Below are 19,278 nucleotides of genomic sequence, written 5' to 3'. Positions count from 1 at the left end.
TATATTGAAGATTGGTACATTGGTACCATCTTTTCCTGATTTCATCTTATGGTATTATTGCTTACTTTGAGGTCTGAGTCAAATGTAGTGTTTCCAATATTATTGATGATAATCATTTACTCTAGGAATATTGGCAGATACTTTCTTTCCACTTGAATATACTTGTTGTTCTTCCATGTTCTTGGGATGATTTGACCAGATTGAGCCTAATAACAATCTTTCCATTGATATCTTGAATATGCCTATTTTATCTACATGCATCTATAACTATATTTATTTTTACACCTATATCTATGTCTCTCTCTATATCTACCTATAGATAGTTATCTTGGAGAAAGTAAGGTAAGAATCTATTTAATTATGTATTAAACATTCTCTCAAGTGATTATGGTAGAGGGGAATGAGATTGAAACATTTACTTAGTAGTTAGTGCTAGACACATAATAGGCATTCAGTAATAGTTGGTCTTTAAAAATATCTTAATTCATATAATTTTTTTTTTACATTATTAAATTTAAATTAAAAAAAAATTAAGTGTGTAATGTTCTCATTTTGGTTTTCTGGAGGTCTCTGGGGCAGCCTTCTTTTCAGTAGAGGAATCACCACAAGAATAGCCAGGTGTTAAAGTCCAAAAGTCTTTATTGTCTCCTTCGCCTGGTGCTCAGCTAGCTTTCTTGTGGCCTTCAGACAGGACTTGGTTTCAGTGCAGAAAATGCAGGAGGCCAGGCCAGCCACCAGAAGCCTGACGGAAGATGGAATGAATCTCGTCCAGTCCTTGCTGGCTGTTATATACTCCATTATTATAGGTGTGAATCTTGTGGAACTATATTAAGTACTAAGTACATATACTGAAGTAGAGAACTATTAAGCACCATGCTAAACTAGATAACAATTGTCTTTATCAATTCCACTGACTTAACACTTTGTAAGAATCCTTGTTTCAGAGTTTGGGCCCATAACATAAGTGATTGAAAATAAAATTGAGTTATCTTAGATAAATAACCCCTTCCTTTGTGCTGAAATTTATAGAGTTATCTATAACTCTTTTTAAGGTATACTTGATCATATTCATAACTGAGTTCTAGTAACTCAAGAATCATTCTTTTAACATTAATGTCTTTTGAGGAAAGACTAGAAAATGTGATTGAATTTTATTAAGTTCTTTGTGCTTTTAAATAACCAAATCTTTAGAACCTCTGACATATTGGAATTATTTAGGTGATGCCTTGGATTACAGAGGCAGTAAAATAGCAGAAACAGAAGTTGAACCCAGGTTCTCCAATTTTAAGTTCAGTCACTTTCTATAATGTCACATTACTTTTATTATTACATGCTTTTTATAAATATGTATGTGGGTAGTGTTTGGCTTCAAAAAGATTCTAAGCGTAGCATTTACTCATGATTCCCATTTTAATTAAACACTTTCTCATTAGCCCTTTCAAATTTTTATTTTTCAAGGTACAAGATTTCTCTTTAAATTGTCAGGTAAGGTGTTTAGGTACTTAAAATTTAACACAATAATGCTTTCTTAATCTAACAATAGACAAGATACTCACATGATATATATTTACTGAGGTATTATACCATCATATGGTTGTATTATATCAGTAAAGTACAGTAAGATACATTTTCTTGAAAGTAGAAAGTAGATAGATATTTCTTAACAACTACTGTAGGAAGTACTGTAGGAAGTAAGAAGTATTATTAACCCCATTTTACTGTTGAGGAAACAGTGGTTTGAGAGAAGGTAAATTATTTATCCAGGGTTACATGAGTAGTAAGTATTCTAGACAGAATTTGACTTCAGATCTTTTGAGTCCACGTCTTCCTGGCTCCATGCCATAGTGCCTCCGTGCTGCCTTTTATTAGAGACATTATATTTTTCTGTTCATCCTTATTTTTCCAATATTCTTAATGAAGTTAGAAGCTTTCCCCCAAAAAACTGACTTTTCCACTTGCTATTTAGGTTTGTTGCCACATTTTTCATTTGAGGAATTTAATTTCTTGCTATGTATTCATGAATAACTTTGGCTAAAAATGTGTCCCCCAGGGTTGGCCACAACCTTCAAATCTTGACTATAATTTTTTTTTTTCAATTCTCTTATTTACTTATTTTTGGCTTAATGTTCTGTGCTTATAGGTATTCTATAAGACTAAATTTAGGGAGAGTGTCCTTTCCATATTTGCATTTCACAAATATGAGATATACAATAAGCATTTCATGAATGTTTATTAGTTGGTTTAGGGATATTGGAAAAAGCTTCCAATTAAGGGGCTCTTTCTACTCAGTTTGCTAAATATTCAACTGCAAATGTTATATATTATGGGCCAGGACTAAAAATTAATTTGTCAGGATTTATAAGCAATTATTTTTCACTTGGATATTTGAAAACTCCTGAATTAGAATAGAGCCACACAGAACAACTGAAAGAAGAGTTATTTTAATACATTTCCATTGCATGAAAATGATTTTGAGATTTTGCATTGTTTGCATTTTTCTCTTTAACATTAAGATCAAACTATTTGGGTGTCACAATTATTATCAACTCGCATTTAATGAAAGGATATATGCAACAGAGCAGGTGTTTCCTGATATATCAGTATAACCAAGGAAGGGAGATAGCAGCAACTCAATTAAGAGAAGATTGGGATAATATTATTGGGTAGAGAGACATATCAAGAACTAATTTGTCCAAACTTTTCTTCCTACATCTCTAAGTACCCAAAGAAATGAGTCACAATTTGGATTAACATCTAGTACTCTTTTATGTAAAGTCAATTTTTTAATATTAATTTTTACAAAATGTTGAGTTCTAAATTTTTCTGCCTTCCTCCCTTCTCCTCTCTTTCGTAACATGGTAAGCAATTTGTTATAGGTCTTATGTGCAATCATATAAAACATATTGAAATATTAGTTATATTGTTTTTTTTTTTTTTTTTTTTTGTTTTGTTTTGGCTGAGGCAATTGGGGATAAGTGACTTGCACAGGATCACACAGCTAAGAGGTGTTAGGTGTCTGAGGTCAGATTTGAACTCAGGACTTCCTGACTTATGGGCTGGTGCTCTATCCACTGCACCACCTAGTTGTCTAGTATTAGTCATATTGTGAAAGAAGAAACAGAACAAAAAAGGAAAACAAAAAACAAAAAAAGTCCAAATAGATTGTACTTTGATCTACATTCAGAATTTATCAGTTGGATGTGGATAGCATTTTCTATCAGGAGTCCTTTGTAATTGTATTGATGAGAAGATCTAAGACATTCATAGTTGATTATCACTCAGTTATTCTCTTAACTGTGTGTAGAGTTCTTCTGGTTCTGCTCATTTCACTTTCAATCAATTCATATGTTTTTCTAGGTTTTTCTGAAATCTGTTGTTGCACAATAGTATTTCATCATATTCATATAACACAGCTTATCCAACTATTTCCCAGTTGATGAGTATCCCTTTTAATTTCTGATTTCTTTGGCACCAGAAAAAGAACTGCTGTAAATATTTTTGTTCATGTAGGTTCTTTTCCTTTTTAAAAATAATCACTTTGGGATATATACTTAGTAGCGATATTGCTGAATCAAAGGATATACACAATTAGATTGTCCTTTGGGCATACTTCCAAATTATTTTCCAGAATGGTTGGATTACTTCACTTCAGTGAAAGTATATTGTTCCAGTAATGTGCAAATTCTTTTTCTAACTGTAACATGCTATTCCATTCTTTCAGCTTGAATTCATGTCTCTCTGTAGGGACCTCCCAAGTCTATAACCTCTAACTTTATAAACTCCCGATTTTTCTGTTCAGTTCTCTACTGCTGAAGAAACTCAAAATGCTCAACATTTTGAATCCCAAAGTGATCATTTTTCTTTATAAACTTGCTTTTCTTCTTTTCAGTTCCATATCCTTATTAATGATATAACTTGTCCCGTTCACCATACAGAAAAACTTAGAGCAGGTTTTGACTTTATCTTCCTTTAGGGGTGCCTCTTTCCTTCTCTTTCCCACCACCAACTGATTAAACTTCATAGTTATCCTCATCATTCAGGTTACTATCTGTAATATTCTTCTCTAAAATGTAATCTTCTCTTGTTGAGGTTTCCTTGGAATCTCTGGAGGCAGTCATAGTTTCAGTTAAGTAATCACCACAAGTGCAGCCAGGTGTTAAAAGTCCAAATCCTTTATTGTCTCTTTCCAAGTCTTGTCTCCTTTCCTTCGGCCCTGTTAGCTTTCTTAGAGGCCTTCTGTAGTCTTGGTTCCGAGAGCTTGAGCTTCTGCCTGCCTTCTCTGGCTTCTGAATCTCCCCTAGTGAATCCTGGTTGAGGCTCCTAGCTTATATGCTTTCTTAAAGGTGTGAATCTTGTGGAACTATACTGAGTACTAAGTACATGTACTGAACTAGAGAACTGTTAAACACCATGATAAATTAGATAACTATTGTCTCTACCAATTAGCCTGAACATTACATTCCTCATTGCCTATTGTAATTCCTTTCTTTTCTTATGGCTAAAGTTAACATTTCTAGAATAATATTGAATAATAGTGGTGATAATTGGCATCCTTTTTTCACCCCTGATATTATGATGATATTTAATGTGTACTTAAAGGAAATCAAAGAGGTATCATTAATTGATATGGAAGAAGAAGAATGTTCTAGGTATGGGAGACAGAGAAAATGTTGAGAGTGCCTTTTTTATGGTGTGCCTCTTGAACGAAAGAGGGCATAAAGTATAAGATGAAAGGTATGAGGGGGCTAGGTTATGAAGAACTTGGAATACAAATTCACTTTTTTGCATTTTCTCTTGGAGGCAGTAGAAAGTACTTCAAATCATTGAGTGATTGGACCTGTGTTTTAGGAAGATCACTTTAGTAGCTGAATGAAGTGTGGATTAATATGGGGAGAGAATTTAGGCCAATGGACCTACCTGTTGCAATATGACAGGTGTAAAGTGAAAGAATACACTAAAATGGTGACATTGTTAGAGAAGATAGTATATTGGAGAAATGTTGCAAAGATGAATTGATGGACTTTGGTAATAGATTGGTAATGAGAAATATTGAAAAATCCAGATCGGTTGTGAGTCTGAGAAACTGTTACCCAATACATTAAAAAGAAAGATAGGAGAAGAGGAAGGTTTTGGAGAAAATATAATGACTTCTGTTTTGAATGTATTGAGTTTAAGATGTCCAGCTGACTGTCCAGTCAGCTCAAAATGTCATTTTAGAAATGGGAAATAGTGGGTTTAGAGAGATTGTGGCAAGATAGGTAGATCTGAGAATTGTCAGCACAGAGATGGTAATTAAATTCTTGAGAGCTGATGAGATCATTAAGTGCAAGTGAAAAGAAGAGAGTCCAGGAAAGAACTCTGAGGGATATCTAGGATTTGAAAACTCTTTGTGTGAGTGTGTATGTGTGTGTGTGTGTATATGTGTATGCACGCACATGTACAGTACGCTCATGTGTGTATTCATGTGTATATTTGCAGACATGTGTGTATGAGTGTATATGTATTCATGTATGTACATGCATATGCACCTTTTCTTTTCATTAACTCCCAGAAGTCTATCATACCTAAATTTTCCAAAATTATATTCAGGTCTTTAACTTCTTTCTTGAGTATTTTTTAAAAATTATATTTGTGTAAGTCTGAAAGCGGTAAAATCTTTATTTCACCTTATTTTTTAGTTAACTTTTCATAAAATATAATATCTACATTATGCCATTCATTGCATATACATATATAGTCGATATTAATTCCTTCTCTAGGGTAAATTTAAGTCTAATGTAGTTTGCTATTTTTATCTCTTTTAAGTTATGTCTATTTCTGTTCATATCTTGTTTGAGATCATGATTTGATACATTTTTTCTTCTTTTTTTTCTGTGTTCTGAAGCATAATAAATTTTCATCTAGCCCCTAACTAAACTTTGTATGAATCTTTGTTTCAAAAGAATTTCTGTTAAACAGCATGTTGTTGTTTTGGTTTCTGATTCATTCTGTTATACTCTTTCATTTTAAAGGTTAGTTCATTAAATTCATGTTTATGGTAGTGAGTGTTAAATTTGTATTTCTTGTTATCGTGTCCTTATATGTGGTGATTGTATTATCACCCTGGACACCTCAGAATCAACCAGAGTCAGGATAAGCAAAAATCTTTTTTCTTGGTCTTTAGCGGTAGAAGTGAAGAGAGTGGATGCATAGGATCTCTGCAACCTCACTCCTTCTCTCTCTCAGAAGTAACCCTGGTTAGTCTCCCTGCACCTCCTAGTCCCTCCCACAATTCTCTGTATGCACCAAACAATTGGGCCAGCACAGGATAGTGGGAAGGGCCATTTTCCAAGCATATTTTTTTTTTTTTTTTTTTTAATTAAAAATTTTTTTTTATTTTATAATTATAAATATTTTTTTTTAATAATTTTTTATTTTATTTTATAATTATAACATTTTTGACAGTACATATGCATGGGTAATTTTTTACAACATTATCCCTTGTACTTACTTCTATTCAGATTTTTTCCCTTCCTCCCCCAACCCCCTCCCCCAGATGGCAAGCAGTCTTATATATGTTAAATATATTACAGTATAATTTAGATACAATATATGTGTGTAGAACCGAATTTTTTGATGCACAGGAAGAATTGGATTCAGAAGGTAAAAATAACAGTTTACATACATTTCCCAGTGTTCCTTTTCTGGATGTAGCTGGTTCTGTCCATCATTAATCAATTGGAATTGGATTAGCTCTTCTCTATGTTGAAGAAATCCACTTCCATCAGCATACATCCTCGTACAGTATCATTGTTGAAGTGTATAATGATCTTCTGGTTCTGCTCGTTTCACTCAGCATCAGTTGATGTAAGTCTCTCCAAGCCTCTCTGTATTTCTCCTGTTGGTCATTTCTTATAGAACAATAATATTCCATAACATTCATATACCATAGTTTACCCAACCATTCTCCAATTGATGGACATCCATTCATCTTCCAGCTTCTAGCCACTATGAAAAGGGCTGCCACAAACATTTTGGCACATACAGGACCCTTTCCCTTCTTTAGTAGTTCCTTGGGATATAAGCCCAGTAGTAGTATGGCTGGGTCAAAGGGTATGCACATTTTGATAACTTTTTGGGCATAATTCCAGATTGCTCTCCAGAATGTTTGGATTCTTTCACAACTCCACCAACAATGCATCAGTGTCCCAGTTTTCCCACAGCCCCTCCAACATTCATCGTTATTTGTTCCTGTCATCTTAGCCAATCTGACAGGTGTGTAATGATACCTCAGAGTTGTCTTAATTTGCATTTCTCTGATCAATAGTGATTTGGAACACTCTTTCATATGAGTGGAAATAGTTTTAATTTCATCATCTGAAAATTGTCTGTTCATATCCTTTGACCATTTATCAATTGGAGAATGGCTTGATTTCTTATAAATTAAAGTCAATTCTCTGTATATTTTGGAGATGAGGCCTTTAGCAGAACCTTTAACTGTAAAAATTTTTTCCCAATTTGTTACTTCCCTTCTAATCTTGTTTGCATTAGTTTTGTTTGTGCAGAAACTTTTTAATTTGGTGTAATCAAAGTTTTCTATTTTGTGATCATTAATGGTCTCTAGTTCTCCCTTGGACACAAACTCCTTCCTCCTCCACAAGTCTGAGAGGTAAACCATCCCATGTTCCTCCAATTTTTTTATGATTTCGTTCTTTATGCCTAAATCTTGGACCCATTTTGATCTAATCTTAGTATGTGGTGTTAAATGTGGGTCCATGCCTAGTTTCTGCCATACTAATTTCCAGTTTTCCCAGCAGTTTTTGTCAAATAATGAATTCTTATCCCAAAATTTGGGATCTTTGGGTTTGTCAAAGATTAGATTGCTATTTTTATTCACTATCTTGTCCTGTGAACCTAACCTATGCCACTGATCAACTAATCTATTTCTTAGCCAATACCAAATGGTTTTGGTGACTGTTGCTTTATAATATAGCTTTAAATCCGGTACACTTAGACCACCTTCCTCTGACTTTTTTTTCATTAGTTCCCTTGCAATTCTCGACCTTTTATTCTTCCATATGAATTTTGTTGTTATTTTTTCTAGGTCATTGAAATAGTTTCTTGGGAGTCTGATTGGTATAGCACTAAATAAATAGATTAGTTTGGGGAGTATTGTCATCTTTATTATATTCGCTCGGCCTATCCAAGAACATTGAATGTCTTTCCAATTATTTAAATCTGACTTTATTTTTGTGGCAAGTGTTTTGTAATTTTGCTCATATAATTCCTGACTCTCCTTTGGTAGATATATTCCCAAATATTTGATACTATCGACTGTTATTTTGAATGGAATTTCTCTTTGTATCTCTTGCTGTTGGATTGTGTTGGTAATGTATAAAAATGCTGAGGATTTATGTGGATTTATTTTGTATCCTGCCACTTTGCTAAAATTCTGAATTATTTCTAATAGCTTTTTAGCAGAGTCTTTGGGGTTCTCTAAGTATACCATCATGTCGTCTGCGAAAAGTGACAATTTGATTTCTTCATTTCCTACTCTAATTCCTTGGATCTCTTTCTCGGCTCTTATTGCCAAGGCTAGAGTTTCTAATACTATATTGAATGGTAATGGTGATAGTGGGCAACCTTGTTTCACTCCTGATCTTACAGGGAAAGGTTCTAGTTTATCACCATTACATATGATGTTTACTGAAGGTTTTAAATATATGCTCCTTATTATTTTAAGGAATAGTCCATTTATTCCTATACTCTCAACCGTTTTTAGTAGGAATGGATGTTGGATTTTATCAAATGCCTTTTCTGCATCTATTGAGATGATCATATGGTTTTTATTAATTTGATTATTAATATGGTCAATTATACTAATAGTTTTCCTAATATTAAACCAGCCCTGCATTCCTGGTATAAATCCCACTTGGTCATAGTGTATCATCCTGGGGATGATTTTCTGAAGTCTATTTGCTAATATCTTATTTAATATTTTAGCATCAATATTCATTAAGGAAATTGGTCTATAGTTTTCTTTCTCAGTTTTCGATCTACCTGGTTTAGGTATCAGTTAATTATAAATATTTTTGACAAGTATGTATGCATGAGTAATTTTTTTTTAAATAACATTATCCCTTGTATTCATTTTTCCAAGTTATCCCCTCCCTCCCTCTACTCCCTCCCCTAGATGACAGGCAATCCCATACATTTTACATGTGTTAACAGTATAACCTAGATACAATATATGTGTGTAAATCCAATTTTCTTGTTGCACTTTAAGTATTAGATTCCGAAGGTATAAGTAACCTGGGTAGATAGACAGTAGTGCTAACAATTTACATTCACTTCCCAGTGTTTCTTCTCTGGGTGTAGTTGTTTCTGTCCATCATTGATCAACTGGAAGTGGGGTGGATCTTCTTTATGTTGAAGATATCCACTTCCATCAGAATACATCTTCATACAGCATTGAAGTGTACAGTGATCTTCTGGTTCTATTCATTTCACACAGCATCAGTTGATGTAAGTCTTTCCAAACCTCTCTGTATTCATCCTGCTGGTCCTTTCTTACAGAGCAATAATATTCCATAACCTTCATATACCATAATTTACCCAACCATTCTCCAATTGATGGACATCCATTCATCTTCCAGTTTCTAGCCACTACGAAAAGAGCTGCCACAAACATTTTGGCACATACAGGTCCCTTTCCCCTCTTTAGTATTTTTTGGGGATATAAGCCCAATAGCAGCAATTCCAAGCATATTCTTATAGAGTATTGTCCAATCAGTAATTAGCCTCAAGTGCTCAATTGTCTGACCCCACTGCATTGACTCAAGAGTTTCAGTCCTTCACACTCATAGCCTTTCTTTCTCTATTCTTTAACCTTTTGTTTTCAAAGAAGGTGGTGAATAATGTGTTCTTTCAAGACTAGTGATCTATAATGAATTGAACTTTACTGTTCCATTCCCCTTTTTCCTTTTCCATCACTCATAACAGACCACAGATTCTTATTTTTATTTTTCTCCTTTATCCTTTTCTGTCGCAATCCATTCTTTGAATTTGTAATTTGTTTGGATTATGACTAGTCCTTCCTTAAGAACCTCCTCCTTTTTTGGGTCATTAGCTTTCCTGATCTTGGATGTGTTTATTTGTCCAAAGCCTTATAAATTTAATGGAATTAAAATTATCTATCTTTCTCTTCAAACTGTTCTCCATCTCATTCATTCATATACTGTTCACTTATACATAAGTCTGTTAGGTAATGTGTTCCATTTTTTCAAGTTTTTTTTTTTTTTTTTTTTGTAAAATCTTTTTATATCTAGGACATGTTATCTATCTTGACTTTTTCCTTGATCTGTACCCAATTTCTGCCATACTGCTTTCCAGTTTTCCTCATAATTTTACCAATTAATGAATTTTTGCTCCCAAACCTTTAAACCTTTCTATCAAACACATTTTTTTTTTTTTGCTATTTATTGTAAATTGTATGTCTTCTCTTCTACTGCTCTTTTTTTTTTTTTTAATCCAGTATCATATAGTTTGGATAATTGTTATTAATTATTTTTTATTATTAATTAATTTTATTTTGTTAATATTGTTAATACTAAATAGCCTTCCTTTGTTTTTTAAATAGTTCTTTTGACTGTGTTTGACTGTTGTATTGAGATTCTTGTGGTATATATAATTACATTCAAATGGATATTTTGTCCAAGTGTGCTGTCTTTAAATAGTAGCTTTTATATTCTTAAAATTTTTTTTTTCATTTTTCATGCTACTTAGGATACAGTGACAATGAAATAATTGATTTAAAATAAGCAATTCTTAGTGCTATGTTAAAAGATGAGTAAATAGGTTTTAGAAAAGCATGGAAAGACTTCTGTGAACTAATGCAAAGTGTGGTAAGCAGAATTAGGAAAATATTGTACATTGTAACAACAATATTTTAAGAAGATCAACTGTGGATGTTTTTCTCAATATAGTGTTCCAAGAGAGTTCCAAAGGACTCATGATAAAAAATGCTATCCATTTCCAGTGAAAGAACTGATTGAGTCTAAATGGCATGCTGTTTTTTACTTTCTATAGTGTGTATGTGTGTGTGTGTATTTCCTTGGGTTTGTCTTTTTTCACATGACTAATATTGAACATCTGCCCTGAGGAACAAGGGAGATGAGGGAAGAAAAGGGAAAATTTGAAACTGAAATTTTTTGAAAATGAATGTTAACAATTGTTTTATATGTAACTGAGGAAAATATTTAAAAAAGAAATAAAAAAATGCAGTTATTTCAAAGGACAATCATTTAAGTATACATAAAGATTCAGAATTTCATATGTACATACTATACAGTATTAGTAAAGATAATATTTTTGACTTATACCTTTAAATTTTTAATGAATTCAATTTTACTGGTTGTCATTCATAATGCTTAAATTGTTTTGTAAATTGTAATGTCTAACTTTTCTTAATGTCTACATAATCCTTTTTTGCTTCTCTTAGCAATTACTTGCTTTAGAATATTTTTGCTTTTTAATTTTCTCATTCAAATGAAATAATATTTTAAAAGCACCTTGCATAGTGTCTAGCACATGATAGATACTACCATATATTTAGTCCTTTCTCCTTTTCACTGTTTTTTTTTTTTTTTTTTTTTTTTTTTTGGTTTGTTTATATAGGATAGTACTCAGAAGTTCATTCTGTTGAAAACTGAAAAGTTATTAAATGAAGAGATTTTACAGTAAAGGAGAGAATTCTGGAGTGGGGATGTCATACAATATTAGAACCTTCCTGAAATCTAAATTAGACTTAAAAAAGAAATACATGCATATACACACACAATTGGATTTTAAATCTATTTACACAGTATTCTGGGAATGTGATGGGCTAGGCCAGATAACAAAAATAAGAGAATAGTCCTCATCAAATGTAGAGTGGAAAAAACAAATGAGTTGGGATAAAACTGTGGTTCTTCTGGGACTATCTGAAAACAGTCAATGAAAGATATCAGGACAGAGGTTTGGCCTATGTGAAGTGTAAACATTTCTAGGCCATTTTTACTGAAACAGCAACTGATGGGCCCTGGTAGGTTGGGAGATAGCCCTGGTCCTCATCCATAGAAATTTTCACCTCCCTGATATTTGGAATAATATGGAAAATTGAGGGAACTTTTACTGATGGGCCACCCAGATGGGCCCTGGGTAAGAAGGAACCACATACACCTGCTCAGTGAGTGCAGAAGCAATAGGGCAGGGATATTCCTGGCTGATGAAACGCAAGTGTGGAGTACTTGGTTTCAGGTTCTAGGCCAGAGTGCAGAACTAAAGAGAAGGATCTGAGGCCAGAGGCATTTATTATTATTATTATTGATTAATTTATTATTATTAAACATTATTAATAGTCCTACTCATGTTTCAGGTTTAAAATTGATTATGCCAGCACTCTGCTACAAATAAAAAAAAAAAAGTGAGCAGGCAAAAAAGAAAAACCCAACCATAGAAAATTGTTGAGAATAGAGGAAACTAGGTTTATCTTTAGAAGAGAATACTGAAGAAAAAAAAGCCTGTCCTATCCTATAGAGTAATGTCAAATAGTCACCTGCCCAAAAGGGATCCATAGAATTAAAGGGAGAAGTAATAACAACAAAATAAGAATGATACAAGAAAAACAAGATTTTGAAAAGAAAGTCAACCAACCAGAAAAGGAGATCTATATGTACATATAATTTGGTGAGGCAATTGTGCTTCAGTGAGATGCCCATTATAGTCATACAACTAGTAAGTGTTAAGAGTCTGATTTTGAACTCTGGTCCTCCTGACTTCAGGGCCAGTGCTTTATCTACTATGCCATCTAGTTGCTCCAAGATCCAGAATCTTAAGGAAGAAAATGACTCCTTGAAAACTAAAATTGGGAAAGGGGAAGCCAGCAAAGTCATAAGACTAAGAAATAACAAAATAAAATATAAATAAAAAATAGAAGAGAATGGAGACATCTCATAAGAATAACATCTGGAGAACAAATATACCTGCAGGCTATTAAAAAAAAAAAAAAGAATCTTTAAACAATAATATAATAAATAATTAAAGTAAATTGTCCTGAAATGTTAGAAGGAAAAGTAGAAATAGAAAAAAAATTCATCAATCACCTTTTGAAGGAGATCTTTGAGGAAAACTAATAAGAGCATCATATCCAAATTCCCAAATCTCCAGATTAAGGAGAAAATGTGAGCAAAAAGAAAATAACAATTCACATGATGGAGCTACAATCAGAATCACACGAGACCTAATGGGATAATTAAAGCACTACAAGTCTTGAAAATAATATATATCAAAGAGCAAAAATATATCCAGCAAAGTTAAGCATAATCCTTAATGGAAAAAAAAAAAGAACCCTAACCCTAACCTAAATTGCCAGCCTTTCAGAATTTTGTGGCAAAAGACCTCAGATTAATAGAAAGTTTGACTTCTAAGATTCAAGAGAAATAAAACATAAATCTAAATTAATTTCAAGGTGTTCAAATCAGACAAACTGTTTATATTTTGTATGTGAAAATGTAAACCCTGTGTTCAAGATTATCATTAGTAATTGGGTAGTTCAAAATAAAAACTGGGGTAGAGCTGAGTATGATGTGATTTGAAAAAAAAAAATCTGTAGGAAAAGGTAAAAGTAGTAATTGTATTATATGAATGAGGTATGAGAGCAAAAACTGACACAATAATTAGATAGGGGAGATGGGCTGATAGTTGGAACTCTATTCACATTAGCAATAGGTTAAGAGGACACACAACACACATATGCTTATATATCTAGAAGGGTATAAAAGTCTTCTAAATTTATAAATAAGTAAGATGGGGAGGGAAAAGGACAAAGGAGAATGGAGAAAGGTGTGTAGAGCAGAGGGCATGGGATGTGTAGGTTAACAGGAATGGAATAAAGAGGAAAAGAAAAGATGGGGGGAGGGTAGCTTAAGTAATAATAAGGCAAGGTAGCTGGTAGAAATAAAGCAAAGGAGTCAGAGATAGGCAGTAAGAGATCTACACAAACATAATAACATTGATCAAAAGCAGAGTCTATTAGAATAAACAAATAGCTGATGTAATAAGTCATTGGTCTTAGACAAAGTTAAAACTATAATAAATTTAATGAAAAGAGGAAAAAATAAGGAAACTACCCTCTGTTTTATCAACGATATTTTAGACATTAAAGTAACTAGATAGTATAAGGTTGGAATATTAGAATGTTGTAGGAAATGATGCATTGGTAGATTTAGAAAAAATCTGAAAAGACTTGGGACATGTGAAGAGATGCTTCCCACTTTCAGAGAAACAGAGGAGATTATATATAAAATTTATATACACACATATGAATGTGCATGTGTGTATATGTTTATTGATATCTATTTATTTTGTATGTACATATATACATATACATAAATATTAATATATCTGTGATTAATTCTTGAGGGAGTGAGGAGAAGGAAAGGGGGAAAAATAAAGTAAAAAGTACAAAGAACAAAAGAAAGCTATAAGGAAGCAAAGATGAATTATTCTGAACACAATGTAATATTAATATAGGTTTTCTTAAAATGGAAATTTATTGTATTATATTTTGAATCCTCTTACCTTCTGTTGTTCATATGACGATGTTTTTTTTCTATTATATATTTAAGTTTTATGTTAATTAACAATAAGTTTGTTTTAGCCAACAGGGAAATAGCTAGTGTTTAAGAGAGAAGAGGGAGTGAAAAAGGGAGGGTGAAAAATAGGGTTAGAAAGAAAACAAACTTTAAAAGGTGGATTGTATAAAAAGAGAAAGTTTAAACAAAATAAAATAGTGTGAAGGAAAATGCGTAGCTAGTTATCATAACTGTGTATGTGAATAGGATAAATTCATCCCTAAAATTGAAGCAGGTACCAGATTGGATTAGAAACTAGAATCCAATAATATGTTGTTTACAAGAAGCATACATGAAACAGAGAAACATACAGTATTAAAATAAGGGCCTGGAGCAGAATCTATGATATATTTCAGGTGAAGTAAAAACAAAGACAGGGGTAACAGTTATAATCTTAGACAAAGAGAAAGCAAATATAGATCAATTAAAAAAGATAATTAAAGAAACTACATGTTGCTAAAAGCCTCATCACCATCTATGTACTAAGTGACTTCATATCCATTTTTTTAAAAAGAAGAGTTAAGTATCAAGATAGATAGTAAATAATAAATATTTAGTAAAACTATGCTAGTGGAAAGAGCGGAAAGAAACATATATGTGCCAAAATGTTTGTGGCAGCTCTTTTTGTTGTAGCTAGAAACTGGAAGATGAATGGATGTCCATCAGTTGGAGAATGGTTGGGTAAATTGTGGTATATGAAGGTTATGGAATATTACTGCTCTGTAAGAAATGACCAGCAGGAGGAATACAGAGAGGGTTGGAGAGACTTAAATCAACTGATGCTGAGTGAAATGAGCAGAACCAGAAGATCACTGTATACTTCAACAACAATACTGTATGAGGATGTATTCTGATGGAAGTGGAAATCTTCAACATAAAGAAGATCCAACTCACTTCCAGTTGATCAATGATGGACAGAAATAACTATACCCAGAGAAGGAACACTGGGAAGCGAATGTAAATTGTTAGCACTAATATCTGTCTGCCCAGGTTGCATGTACCTTCGGATTCTAATGTTTATTGTGCAACAAGAAAATGATATTCACACACATGTATTGCACTTAGACTATATTGTAACACATGTAAAATGTATGGTATTGCCTGTCGTCGGGGGGAGGGAATAGAGAGAGGGGGGGCAATTTGGAAAAATGAATACAAGGGATAATATTATAAAATATATATATAAAAAAAAAAAAAAAAAAAAAACTATGCTAGTGGGGGACTTTAAATTGCTGTTTTCAGAATCTTACCATGAAATAAGAAAAGTCAAAGAGAGAAATAGACTTTTAAAAAGTTAGATATCATAAACCTTTAGAGAAAATTGACTGAATAGAAAGGAGTATGCATTCTTTGCAGCTTTACATGATCATGTATTTTTTAGGGTATAAACATCTCATAATCAAATGGATAAAAGGAGAAATGTTGATTGTACTCTTTTCAACCCATAATTCAATAAAAATTACATTCAACAAAGGCCTTGGAAGCAGATTAAAAGTTAGTTGGAAACTAAGTAATCGAATCTCACCTTAAAGATGGCCAAAAAAACATCAAAGAAGTCATTATTTTACAAGACAACATGCCAAAATTTGTAGTAAGCATATATCTCTCAATTAAACAACAAATGGAAATCTTAAAAAAAAAAATCAATAAACTATTGGTTAATTTTAGAAAGGAAAAAAAGAGGAAAATTAAATAAGCAGTATCAAAAATGAAAAGATGAATGTGCCACTAATAAAGATGAAATTAAAATAGCTATTAGAAGTTTTGTTGCCCAATTACAAGCCAGTAAAACTGACAATTTAAGTGAAAAGAATATTTGCAAAAATATAAAATGTCTAGATTAATAGAATAGTATTCACTTCCATCTTTTTATGGATTCTCTGACTCTACAATTTTTCTAAAAGTCTATTTAAAGGTGTGGGAAAGAGCTTGGGAAAATTCAGATTTTACTCAGCCATCTTTTCTCTTCCTCCCATTTCACAATTATTTAATTCTGTTTTCCCAGAGATGCTGGGAGGTAGTTATAGTATTTTTTTATAAGGTGCAGGAAACAGCTGTAGGCATTCTCTATAATTGTTCTCTATGCTTAAAGTATACATCTCCCTTTATCTCAGCCTCTTGGCTGAGATTTTCCAAGTAAAATTCTATCTTCTGTAAGAAATCTTTTTCATTTCCTTTTTAATTCTTTTGCTTTCGCTTAGAACTATTTCTTATTTACCATTTATATTTGCTTGTTTGTATATATTTATTTGCTTATTGTTTGCTTTATTAGATTGTAGTTTCCTAGAGCACAGATATTGTCCTCTTTTTGTGTTCTTAATGCTAACATTTGGCATATAGAAAATGCTTAATTAATATTTTTTGATCTACTCCTAAATATTTCCTACTCTGTATTTTCCTTTTTGAAGTTTATTAATTTGTTTTAGGTGGTATTGCATAATATAAAAATCTCATAAATATTCTATAACAATTTAATTGGCTGCTAATATTAATGAACTATGGTTATTTTTTTCTTTTTCTTTGCTTATAGATGGTTGGAATCCATTTTCTTATCCATATAAAAAACTTGAATATGGGAAATGGGAACTCTACATCCCACCCAAGGATAATAAATCTTCAGTTGTGCCTCATGGATCAAAGTTAAAGGTATTGTCTTCATAATTATAACTATAATTACATATTCAATTCAGTAAACATTTATTCAAACATCTACTGTAAGAATAGGATTTTGTTTGGGATTTAACAGAAGCCAGAGAGGTCAGTAGGAGGAATGGAGGAGGGAAAGTTTTTCAGATATGAGGGACATCTATTGAGAATACCTTATTCTGAAAGATGAAGTTATCTTGTTTATGGAATGGGTAGGAGGTCAGTGTTACTAGATTGAAAAGTATGTGTTGAATTAATTTGTTTATTAATTTTAATAATGTGTGGAACAGGTGCTAGACTCTCTTACTCAAACTGACTACTCAGAGACATCTTCAGATTCAAAGAGGAAGCATTTATTCGGTTTTTGCAAGGAGGCGTTGAAGCACACTTGAGCAAACCTTAGAGCCTCTCAGCTCCTATCTCCCAGCATTTTGCTTGGCCTTACAAGCCAGAAATAGTGAATTTGGTTAAATAGCAAAAGACCCAAGACTTCACTGACTGGTGGTCAGTGTTTACTTCCTGTGGGTTATCTTCCTGCCCTACAGCCCTTTAAGAACAGAGATCTTGTCATTTAGGCTGACCTTTCCTGCCCTATAGAACTTTAGCTCTAGAGATCATGTGACTTCCTGCAATTAGGGCCTAGAGCCTGCCCTCATAAACTTTTTAAGAAATCTTCACCTGTTCCCAATCGACTATAATTATAATTATTTATTTATTATTTATTCATCTTAATTATAAAGGAATTTTTCTCTTAGGCTGCTAAATTTGATTTTTTTGTGTATGTATGTATGTCCTTTCCAATAACATGGAAAAATTGCCATTTATTTTAATTCCATACTTTGTTGTGGAATGCAAAGATAATATGAGCAGCATACATATAACACCCTTTGTAAAAGATAAGTGTTAGTGAATGAAAAGCATTTATTTATTATTTCCCTCAATATTTTGCCACAAATTTGCCAAATTTTACAATATTTTGCAAATATTTTGCCACATAAAGATCCTTTCCAACATTCATTTTTGTAAGATTTTATGTTCCAAATTTTTCTTCTCTCTCACTCACCTCCCTCCTTCCCTCAAGATAGCAAGCAGTCTGATACAGATTAAACACATAGAATTCTTTAAGACATATTAACATATTTCCATTTTTGGCATGTTGTACAAGAAAAATCAAACAAAAAGGGGGGGAAAAACCCATGAGAATGAAAAAACAAACAAACAAAACGAGTCAATTTATATTCAGTTTCCATAGTTGTCTCTCTGGATGCAGATAGTAATTTCTATCCCCAGTATGTCAGTATCGTCTTGAATCACCACATTGCTGAGAAGAGTCAAGTAACCTTGCTGTAAATTTGTACAATGTTCTTCTGGTTCTGCTCACTTAGTATTAGGTCATTTACATTCTTTACACTCTTTTGTCTTTACATTCATGTACCATAACTTCTTTAGCCAATTCCCAACTGATGAGCATCCACTCAGTTTCCAGTTCCTTCTACAAATCTTTTTGCATATGTGGGTACTTTTCTCTCTTTTATGATTTCTTTGGGATATGGACCCAGTAATGATTCTGCTGGATCAAAAGTTTTATAGTTTTATAACCTTTTGGGCATAGTTCCAAATTGCTCTTCAGAATGGTCGGATCATTTCACAACTCCACTAACAATGCATTAATGTTTCAATTTTCCTACATCTCCCCCAACATTTATCATTAATTATGAAAAGTATTAAATATTCATTCTTGGCTAAGAACTGTGCTAAATGTTGGCATTAAAGGTAGTATAAAGTTTCCATAAGTGAAGGAAGATCAGGTTGTTAGATGTATTTTTATTCCCAGGCTTCTCAAATATATATTGTCCTTCTTTTTCTTCACTTTTTTTTTTTCTTTTTGTCTCACGTATATACATGAGTATACATGAATGTCCCATAGATAACTCATTATTTTATATCATAAACCCATATCTTTTGCTTTTCTATTTCTATT

At 32.5% G+C, this 19,278-nt stretch overlaps 1 protein-coding gene across 1 annotated transcript in view; it reads left to right on the top strand.

Annotated features, from left to right (window-relative positions):
* GBE1 (1,4-alpha-glucan branching enzyme 1) overlaps window positions 1-19,278 on the top strand; it is a 258,453-nt gene that overhangs the window by 56,078 nt on the left and 183,097 nt on the right. Inside the window, exon 3 of the mRNA XM_074299786.1 lies at window positions 17,182-17,297. Within this exon, the coding sequence (XP_074155887.1) occupies window positions 17,182-17,297 (116 nt within the window). The remainder of the gene's footprint in view (window positions 1-17,181; window positions 17,298-19,278) is intronic.

Source organism: Sminthopsis crassicaudata, chromosome 3, assembly GCF_048593235.1.
Source record: "Sminthopsis crassicaudata isolate SCR6 chromosome 3, ASM4859323v1, whole genome shotgun sequence".
In the NCBI taxonomy this organism is placed as follows: Eukaryota; Metazoa; Chordata; class Mammalia; order Dasyuromorphia; family Dasyuridae; genus Sminthopsis; species Sminthopsis crassicaudata.
Note: the sequence above shows the minus strand (reverse complement) of the source record. Positions and strands in the feature narration are given on the sequence as shown.